This window comes from Pipistrellus hanaki, assembly GCF_964339955.1.
Source record: "Pipistrellus hanaki genome assembly, chromosome: 3".
Classification (NCBI taxonomy): domain Eukaryota; kingdom Metazoa; phylum Chordata; class Mammalia; order Chiroptera; family Vespertilionidae; genus Pipistrellus; species Pipistrellus hanaki.
Genome location: NC_140505.1, coordinates 105,904,159 through 105,914,488, shown reverse-complemented (window position 1 = coordinate 105,914,488; position 10,330 = coordinate 105,904,159). Strand labels below are relative to the sequence as shown.

General features: G+C 47.2%; 1 protein-coding gene across 1 annotated transcript in view; it reads left to right on the top strand.

Annotated features, from left to right (window-relative positions):
• Positions 1–79: 79 nt before the first annotated feature.
• Positions 80–10,330, top strand: part of B4GALNT3 (beta-1,4-N-acetyl-galactosaminyltransferase 3) — a gene marked incomplete at its 5' end in the record, with an annotated part of 96,946 nt that continues 86,695 nt past the window's right edge. The window contains one exon of the mRNA XM_084878240.1: positions 80–248. Coding sequence (XP_084734366.1) covers positions 80–248 — 169 coding nt within the window. The remainder of the gene's footprint in view (positions 249–10,330) is intronic.

Below are 10,330 nucleotides of genomic sequence, written 5' to 3'. Positions count from 1 at the left end.
GGGGCCGGCACCCCGCGCGCTCGGGGCGCTGGGCCCGGCCGGGGGCTGGGGCTGGCGGCGGCCGCCGGGGCGCCGCGCCATGGGGAGCCGCCGCGCCGCGCTGCTGCTGCTGCTCCTGCGCTCCGTCAAGCTGCTGCGGCGGCGCTTCCGGCTGCTGCTGGTGCTCGCCGTGGTGTCCGTGGGGCTCTGGACTCTCTATCTGGAACTGGTGGCGTCGGCCCAGGTCGGCGGGAACCCCCTGAACCGGAGTGAGTAGCTTGGGAGAGGGGGGCGGGAGGGGACGCGGAGGTGGGCAGGGGGAGTTCCGCCGGCTCCAGCGCCGGGGAGACCCGCCTCATCCTCAGATCCGGTTTTGGACTCGTTTTTGCCTCCAGGTGCTCGGCGCCGCCCCGCTGCCTACTCGGGGCGGGAGAGCCGAGCCCGGGCCTGGCCGCCGGGCTCCATCGGGTCGGGGCATCCTCGAGGCTGCTTGCTTCTCCCATCCTAGGGCGACGGCGAGAGAGGCTCCCCGTGGAGATGCTGGCTGAGCCTTAGGGTGCTTCCAGCGGCGCCAGGCTTGCAGGTCCCCATGAGGAGACACGAGCGGTCTGCGCGGGCTGCAGATCTGTGTCTGGGATGCCCTCGGCCGTCCTCCCCAAGGCCGCGCGCTCTGATCTGCGCGGCCCAAACTTTGCTCCCCGCCTTCTCTAGGGCTCTTTCCATTTCGCCTCCTGGTGCATGTCCTGCGGTTCTTTATTTTAACAATGCCTCTTAGAGCTACCTTTCCTTCTCCTTTCCCATAAGCCAAGCCACTCCTCCTAGACCTAGCTCCTTCCCCTGCCTCCTCGTCTCCCACCTTCTCGTTGAGCCGTCTCCTCCCCTAGTCATGGCCATCCCTGCAGCTGGGTGTTTGAAACGAAGCCCTCCTCGAATTTATCAAACTCCTCAGACCTTGCTCACGGAAACAATGGACAGCACAATAGTTCAATTAATGCCTTTAACTTATCAAAAGCTACCTTTTCTGTGCCTCAGTTTCCTCCTAGGACAATAGAGGGGAAATGGACTCTCTTTTTACAATAGGCTTGGTTATCTGAGGGGCCTTTCAATTTTCTATTGCTGGAACTCACAAGGAAAACTCTGAAAGAGTCAGGGACTGTAACAGGTCAACATAATGGCTGGAAGGAGTGGAGAGACTGGAATCCTCCAGGTTCCCTTCCAAGGCACAAGGGACAGAGGTTCAGAGTTCTGGCACATTTCTCCTCTCACTGCACCTGCAGGAACTGAAGGAATGCCTGATGAAATAAATTACTGGTGAGAAGATTCTCTGACAGGTCCTTGCGTCAGCTTCTTTGCCCAGAGTTGGGTGTGGTGCTTTGTCTTCTGTAGCCAAAAGAAGGAATCACCAGCTCAGTCATTGGGCTGGTTCAGGGTAGAAGTGTTTATGGTGGAGCCTCTCTCTCACTGGATGGCAGCTGAAATAATTCTGGTTGTGAGTTGGGAGACAGGATCCAGTTCTGGTTTTGTCACTAACTAGTCGGGGACTCAAGGGAAAAAATGGCAACTTCTCGGTAGAAGGAGGAAGTTGGACCAAATGATCTCCAAGGTTTCTTTCAGCCTGATTATTGAGGTCATGTGATCGCCCCTTCTTGATTATGTCCAGGCCAGAGAGATCAACACATCATGAGGAAGGCAGTTCCACAGCGCTAAGAGGAGAGTGCTTCCTTCTGATGACCCAAATCTGCCTTCCCGTAGCTAGTTCTTCCGTCCCCTGAGCCCTGCTTCCCCCTCTAACAGACAGTGAATCTACCTCCCAGACTCTTCACAGTGCCAAGTGCACGCAGGAGGCCCTGGAGGGATCCTCCTCCTTTTCTCCCTGGGACAGGACGCCTCTTCTCAATTTTATTAATGTGATGGCCAATGGGATCCTCTGCACAATTAAAAACGGAGGAAGGCAGTTATTTCATGACCCTGAAATCAGAGACCTCCCTTCTTCCTCCCCCTCCTCCAATGTGCCTTTGCCTCAAATGTGCTTTCTCCTCAGAGGCCAGAAGCAGTTGCCATAATCAGAATCTCACACTCTATCTCCTGTTGGCTGTCTCACTCTCTGCTATCAATCCCGGGGTCTTATTGGTTTCCCTTGTAGTTGAATCTAACTCTGACTGGGTTTCCTTATTCCTTGTTTCCTTTTTCAAACTGACTCTTCTCCAGAAAAATGTTCCAGCTTCCTATTCCAGAATTGGCTTTCTGTTTCCTTAACCATCATTTTTTTTTTTTAAATCCTCACTTGAGATATTTTTTCCCATTGATTTTTAGAGAGAGTGGAAGGGAGGTTGAAGAGAGAGAGAGAATGAGAGAGAGAGAGAGAGAGAGAGAGAGAGAGAGAGAGAGAGAGAAACATTGTGTGAAAGAGACACATCAATTGGTTGCCTCCCACACACACCCCAACTGGGGCTGGGGATTGAACCAGCAACTGAGGCACATGAGTGCCCTTGACCAGGACTCTTTAGTTCCTGGTCTGATGCTCTAACCACTGATCAAATTTTCCAGGGCTCCTTAACCATCCTTTTTAAGGAGAGTCCAAGCCTGCGCACTGATGGATCACTAAGAACCCTGAAACCCATCTGCTCTACAGGGTGGCTTTTCGCCCTGGCCATCCCATTGTGTTCTACTTTTTTCATTTGGAATGAGATTTACACAGTGGTTGTGGTTTCTGGCTCCTTGTCTTCCATCCTATTTTGTTTGTAAGAAGCCCAGACATCTTGTATCAAAGTCCTCTTCTCCTAATAGGTCTTACTCCCAGCTCAGAGCTATTCCTTTGAAGGGAGAGCGGGGGTGGGTGAGGGGGTGGGGGGGAGAATTAGGAAGTAGAGAGGTAAGAAGGGGTGGCTCGCATTCCCTCCCTGGCCAATCTATAGCAACTAGGGTAGTAAAACGTCCCCTCCCAGGATACCCTTGGCCTTGACCACAGCAACTGGAGTCCCATTTGGCTCTGTTCCTCAGCAAGCCACCCCGCCTCCTCCCTCTAGCAGTACCTCCCTGCCAGCTCACTCCACCACCAGCTTTCCTGTCATCTGTAAGGCCACCCTTCATTAAAGAACCTTTCATTTGCCTGTCCCTGTGTGACTGGTACATCAGTCTGATGCTGGGAGAAGTATGTGGAGAGATGGCAGTCACAAACTCTAGGGTGGTAAAGTAATGACAGGGGAGCAAGCTTCCTGCTCCATCTTTATGGAAATAGCTCAGTAGTTCAGATATGGGTGATGTGCAATTTCGGCTTCACATGTAAAAAAAGATACAACCACAATTGGAGTAACTTCAGAGAAAAGCAACCAAAATCATTAACGGATAGAAAATGGGTCCCTTGGACTAAATAATTAGAGCTGTTCACTCACTCATTTAAGCAAATATTTATTTAGCACAGACCTTGAGCAAGGCATTGTACTATATCACTTAGATATAATGATAACTAAGGTTATGGTTTCTGTGCTCTCAATAGCATTGTCTAGGGGTTTGGGTGCACATATAAAAATAATTATAATATGAAACGGTCATTAAGTTTTACAAGTGTAGACTGTAGATGTTGCTGTGGCACTTCTGGTAATGGAACACAGCTCTTTTAGTTAATTTCATGGAAATGGTGACATTGCAGGAGATATTGAGGCGTTTGTACATTGTTTTTTTTATAATATATTTTATTGATTTTTTACAGAGAGAAAGGGAGATGGATAGAGAGCTAGAAACATAGATGATGAGAGAAACATCGACCAGCTGCCTCCTGCACACCCACTACCAGGGATGTGCCTGCAACCAATGTACATGCCCTTGACCGGAATCGAACCTGGGACCTTTCAGTCCGCAGACCGACGCTCTATCCACTGAGCCAAACCGGTTTCGGCCGTTTGTATGGTTTTAATGGACACAGAAAGAGAAGGCTGTTCCAGTCAGAAAGAGCACTGTAAACAAAGAACCAGAGGCAAGAGAAGGTTAGGGTTTGGGAGTGTCGAACAGAGGATCTGAAAGAAGATTATGGAATGGTGCTGTATTATGAAAGACTTTGACTATCAACCTTAAAGAATGGCCCTTACGGCCGAAACCGGTTTGGCTCAATGGATAGAGCGTCGGCTTGGGGACTGAAGGGTCCCGGGTTCAATTCCGGTCAAGGGCATGTACCTTGGTTGCGGGCATATCCCCAGTAGGGGGTGTGCAAGAGGCAGCTGATTGATGACTCTCTCATCGATGTTTCTAACTCTCTGTCTCTCTCCCTTCCTCACTGTACAAAATCAATAAAATATACAAAAAAAAAAAAAAAAAAAAAAAAAAAAAGAATGGCCCTTACGGATAAGAGCAGATGAAGTGTTAGAATAGGTTAGCCATGTAGAGTGGATCAGGCAAGGGTAGTAGTGAAATAAGTTAACAGTACCTAGTTAACAGTAGGGACGATGGTGCCTGAACAGGGCACTGAAGGTCCCTTGCTGAGACGGGCATTAGCCCGCTAGCTGCTGGGTCATAAAGCTTTCCTAGGGACAGGTCAAGGTGGTAGTGGGGCATTCAGAAGGCCTGGGGCAGTCACTGTATCCCAACATGTTCTTAAGTGTCTCAGCTGTACTGGTGCAGCTGTACCTGTGTATAGCGGCTGAAAAGCAGCCCTGGGAGCAGACCATTATTGGAAGTTAAAGACTCCATTCTGGCAGGTTTTAACTAGTTATACCCATTTGTTCAGATTGAGTTAGCTAAGCCCTGCCCGAGGGGAGAGGTCTGGACTGAAATGGTTTCTAGGTTCTTTGCTCTATAATTGACCTGCTGGGACCAACTTGGTGCCTGAGCCAAGAGATCGTGTTTGGGCACAGAGCCAGGGCTGAATGACCCCGGGCCCCCGCTTCTTTCTAGATCTCCTAAGGCTGAGTCTGGTGCATCCCCATCTAAGTGCCAGGTTTACCTGCTGAACCCCAAAGTGTTCTCAAGCTGAGGAATTAATCGGTGCTCACTGTCCTAAATCTATAACACACTTCTCTGGTTGGCTCTTGTGATTTCTAATTGACTTTGAGTGGGCTGGGGAGCCACACCCACAGATGTCAGGCAGACACTTCAGCTCTGGGGTCACCACAGCCATTCCCATTTGGAAAGGATACAAACCCAGTAACAGAGGTAACTTGGGGCAAAACAGTAATTTGAGATGCAGGCAGGGAGAGAGGGAGAAACAAAGGAGACAGATGTGTGGGCAGAGCAGGGATGGTGTGGCTTAGAGTTAAAGCTCGGAGCACAGGGAATGGAGAAAGGAAGGCTCCGTGTGTGCCTTCTGACCTAGGACTCTGTCTCTCCCTGCCCTGGTTGGGCTGGTCCTCTTTTCCTCTGGCTCCTGTTCCTGTGCCCTACTTACCTGTTAGGTTGCCATTCTGGTCACCCAGCTGTTGCGTGTAACTTCAAGTCAGTATTCAAATCTAGCCACATACTAGGCACTCACATAAATACTTTCTGCTTATAAATGGTAGGCTCAGAATTCCTGAGCACCTGGCAATTTAGTTTCCACCGGCAGATACTTTAGCAGTCACCAATTTAAGAATAGAACCTAGGAATTACTGTTCCTGGGACCCTAATACATATAAACAATAACCCTTAAAGCACAAATGCAAAGGATAAAAATTAAGCCATTAATGCTTTTTTATTATAAATGTTTTCTTTGAATCGACCCCTGTGTACCAGGGACGCAGCGTGTGACAACAGGAGCCCAGACGTTGCGTCTCCTTTCCCTGGTCTCTTTAGTCCCTGTTCCCCAGGATTGTAGCCACAGAGCCGCCCTCTCTCCTGCCCACCGCCCAGGCCCCCTCGGTCTGAGATGAGGCCCCGTTCACCTGCTGGTGGTGCTGGGCTGCTTGCTGCTCCCTGTGCTGAGCGTTATTCAGGAGCCCTGTGTGGTTATAATTGGTTCCCAGCACAAGGTCTTTGAAGCAACCACTCCTGTGCTGGTTTTAGGAGTGGCTGGTAGTTGCACTGCAGTAATTTTCCAGGCCACGGAGCCTGGTTTTGCCCCCAAGTGCCGAGCTTTATGGAGCAGCGCAGCGCAGTCGCCATAGCAGAGTTTGCTTTGGAATGGGGCCTAGAGGCTGTTCTTGGAGTTAGCCGCTCACTGTCTAGTTTTCTACAAAGTTCCACCAGTCTCAAAATCTACCCTTTTATTTTCCATGAGCACTTTCCCTTATATTCAAGGGTAATGAATATAACTAGGCCAGGCTTTCATTTTTCACTTCCAGACAATCCTCCTTTAACCCTGTCATCCACAATTAATATGTTTATGTGTTATGTGATATAAGCAAAACTCTGTTGGAAGAGGGGAAAATAGTTTGGGCTGAATATGTTATATATTCTGAGCAAAGTATGGTGGATAGATCTTTAAATTAGGTTCTAACAAGTGTGGCTTTTAGTGTTTTGAAGTACCCACGAGACAAGAGAGAATGAATATTATTTTTACCTTGTGATTTTTAGTATATAATTTATTTTTTATGCTAAAGTTCTTTTTAAAAAAGAAATTTTTTTTTAAACTACTAACCAACTTTTTAGAAAAGGGGGCAAATTGTCCTATGATCCCTGGTATATGTGTGTGTGTGTGTATGTGTGTGTGTTTTAACTTTTCATTGTAGTACCTAATATGTACAGAAAAGTGCACAATAAGTGTACAGCTTGATGCATTTCCACAAACTGAGCATACTTGTGTGATGAGCACCGCAGTGAAGAAACAACGTTAGCAGCCCCCCAGCAGCCTCCTGTGGGCTTCCTTCCAGTCACTACCATAGCATAGGTACACTAACTTTGGAAGTGGCAAAGGAAGACCAAGGACCTAAATGCTATGAGATACAGCCCTATGACATGCTCCATTAGAGCTGCTGCAAGGACAGGATTGAGAAACAGTGCTTATCCTGTATATGAGAAATATTAGAAATAGCTAGCTTCTCTTGAGCAATCGACTTGTTTTAATTTTTTATTGGCTATGTAAGTTGTAAAACCACTCAGGCTTCTCCCTTTTTTTTTTTGTTAATCCTCACCCAAGCATATTTTTTCCATTGATTTTTAGAGAGCGTAGAAGGGAGGAGTGAGGGTGGGGAGAAAGAGGGAGAGAGAGAGAGACACTGATTGGTTGCCTCCTGCATGTGCTCCAACGAGGGGGCCGGGATTGAACCTGCAACCTTGACCAGGAATCGAACCCACAACTCTTCAGTGTGTGGGTCGATGCTTCTCCCTTGTGTTGGTCATTAGAAAGCTTCAGAATTCAATTTATGGTTCATCTGGGGAAAAGGGAAAAAGATTTTGTATTTTGGTATTTTATCCCTATCCCTTTATTTTTTGTTTCCCCTACATCTACTTCTAGTTTATGTCACTTTATATTCTCTGTCCTTGTAAGCCACTTTAATTTTTTTAACCAAACCATGACACAAAATAAATCAAAAGTGCTATTATTTACATAAAAGTATGAAGGAGCCAAAACCGGTTTGGCTCAGTGTATAGAGTGTCAGCCTGCGGACTGAAAGGTCCCAGGTTCGATTCTGGTCAAGGGCATGTACCTTGGTTGCAGGCACATCCCCAGTGAGGGGTGTGCAGGAGGCATCTGATTGATGTTTCTCTCTCATCGATGTTTCTAACTCTCTATCCCTCTCTAAAAAATCAATAAAATATATATATATAAAGGTATATAGCACTATGTCCCTGATCTTAAAAAAAAAAAAAGTATGAAGGAGATATTACCACTCATCTATATCCCACTACTCTGACCAGAGATTGGGGGTGGGGGTGGGGGGAAGGCATGGAGTATAATAAGCAGTGATAACCAGAAATACCTTAAATAATTGCACATTAAAAAAGCAAAAAAGGTCAAAAATTATTTTTTTTGTGTGTCAAGTTTATTTAGATATTGAAAAATTTGAATGACATTAAAAAATAAATTCCCACCTTCTGAATATGAAAAGAATATCAAAAACTTGGAATTTACTGACAGATGTTGGGGCCTGAGCCACCTTTATTTTAAGCAATGACATAAATACAAGGAAAATTCAGTAATCCTTGGGGCACCACTGACATTACTGATGAAACAACCCAGGCAACTTGCCAGGAAGGCCAGGAAGTTCAAGCTTGTCCTGTGGGCCCTACATTCCCCCAGACTCATGCTGACTCTGTGAGCATGAAGGTCTGTGGCCACTGCCCACCCTGTGGCTTATCGTCCCTTTACTAACAGACCATAAAATAAGCCCAAGGAAGAGCTATTACCTGCCTCCTCTACCCATTTCTTTCTTTCTTTTTAAAAAAATATATATTTTATTGATTTTTTACAGAGAGGAAGAGAGAGGGATAGAGAGTTAGAAACATCCATGAGAGAGAAACATCGATCAGCTGCCTCTTGCACACCCCTCACTGGGGATGTGCCTGCAACCAAGGTACATGCTCTTGACTGGAATTGAACCCAGGACCTTTCGGTCCACAGGCTGATGCTCTATCCACTGAGCCAAACCGGTTTTGGCATCTGCCCATTTCTTTTAAACTGTTCTGTGGTGTGGAACAGAGGTTATGCTTTCGTCCCACTCTAGCTGTTATTGTAGAATTGTGCTTCATGGTGTCAGGACCTGAGAGGAGGGCCCAAGGATGGGAAAAGGAGAAAGAAAGGTCAGATGGGAATGTAGAAATGACATACCAGGCAACCAAGGATTTTATATATTATATAAATGCCCTAAAAATTGAGTGATGTGTATTTTTCAATTTTTATTTACTTTGCAAATCTTGAATGAATGCAGAGGTGACTCATTTTAAAATGAAGTAAAATGTTTGTGGAGCATTTACTTTTTTAATGGGGAACTAAGTGGGCTAAAAAGTATTGATTATTCCTGGAAAAAATTAAGGAATTTGAAGACAGGGCATGGTTCAAATCCAAGTTCTACACTCACCAGTTGCAAGACCTTGTATAAGGTACTTCTTCCTTTTTAAGCCTCAGGTGCTTCATCAGGGTAACAGGGTTATAATGTCCTCTCTATAGGGCCTTTCTTATAACTAAACTAGTGGCCTGGTGCATGAAATTCATGCACAATAAAAGGGAATTAATTAGAGGAAATATTTTAATATTGCTATTTGCCCTTTCTTTATGATAGAAGTGTCAGAGATGAAAGAAAAGTAGTAAAATGTATATGAAAATCTCCCTCCAGTCAGAGTAGGGGGCACGCTGTGGGACCTAGAGTCAAGTCCCTGCCCACTGCCTGCGCGCACTTTGAAAACACAGGAGACCCAGACCCGGCTGGCCCCACCCCCATCAAGCCCCTCCAGGTGAGGGGGTGCAGCTTCAGATCCCCCAGCCTGGTGCCTGGGTGTGTGCGTGGCCTGAGGTCCCCTGTCAAGCCCCACCAGGCGAGGGGTGCAGCCTGAGGTCCCCTGTCAAGCCCCACCAGGCAAGGAGTGCAGCCTGAAGTCCCCTGTCAAGCACCAAGGGGGGTGGGGGTGGGGGTGGGGGTGGGGGGAACCGCCTGAGGTCCCTCGCCCTGGCTAGGCGCCATACAGTATAGTATGTTCAGTAGTAGTGACGTTATAGTGTCCTGGCTAATTTGCATAAAGTAGCATATAATAGGAGCTCAGTGAATGCTGATGGGAATTAGGGAATGGCTGGGCAGGCAGGCATGGATAGATATGTTTTTCAACTAGCCCTTTTGCCAACACTTTTTCCATTTCTCAGACCAAGACACAGCTGTGCCCAGTTTCTTAGCAATCTCCAGGCCTTCCATGGTCAGCTCCTGCCACCAAATACACATTCCTTTTTTTTAATCCTCACTCAAGGATATTTTTCCATTGATTTTTAGAGAGAGTGAAAGGGAGGAGGAAAAACAGAGAGAGAGAAACATCGATGTGAGAGAGACGCATTGATTGGTTGCCTCCCTTGTGCCCCAACCTTGGCCAGGACCAAGCCTGCAACCCAGGCATGTGCCCTTTACTGGAATCTAACCAGGACCCTCAGTCCACAGGCTGGTGCTCTATCCATTGAGCCAAAGCACCTAGGGCCAAATACACATGCTTTAACCATTCTTTTCTCCTTGATGTTCAGCACTGCTTCCATCCTTCCTTTCTGATTCTAGGTAAATATTTGCATGGGAGGGAGGGGAGGGCAGGTCAGAAGGCAAGGATTTTGCTGAGAACGAGAGAAGTTGGGGAATGTTCCATGTCACAGAAGCTCAGCAGTTGGGAAAGCTAGCCTTGCTCTCTGCTGCATGCCTCTTAGTCCTCGGAGGATTCCTGGGATTGGAGGCAGGAACACTGGGCAGGCATCTCAGTTTCAGGCCTATCTTTGTGGCTGACTTGTGGAGAATCCTTTTCTCTGGAGGGCTCTAGT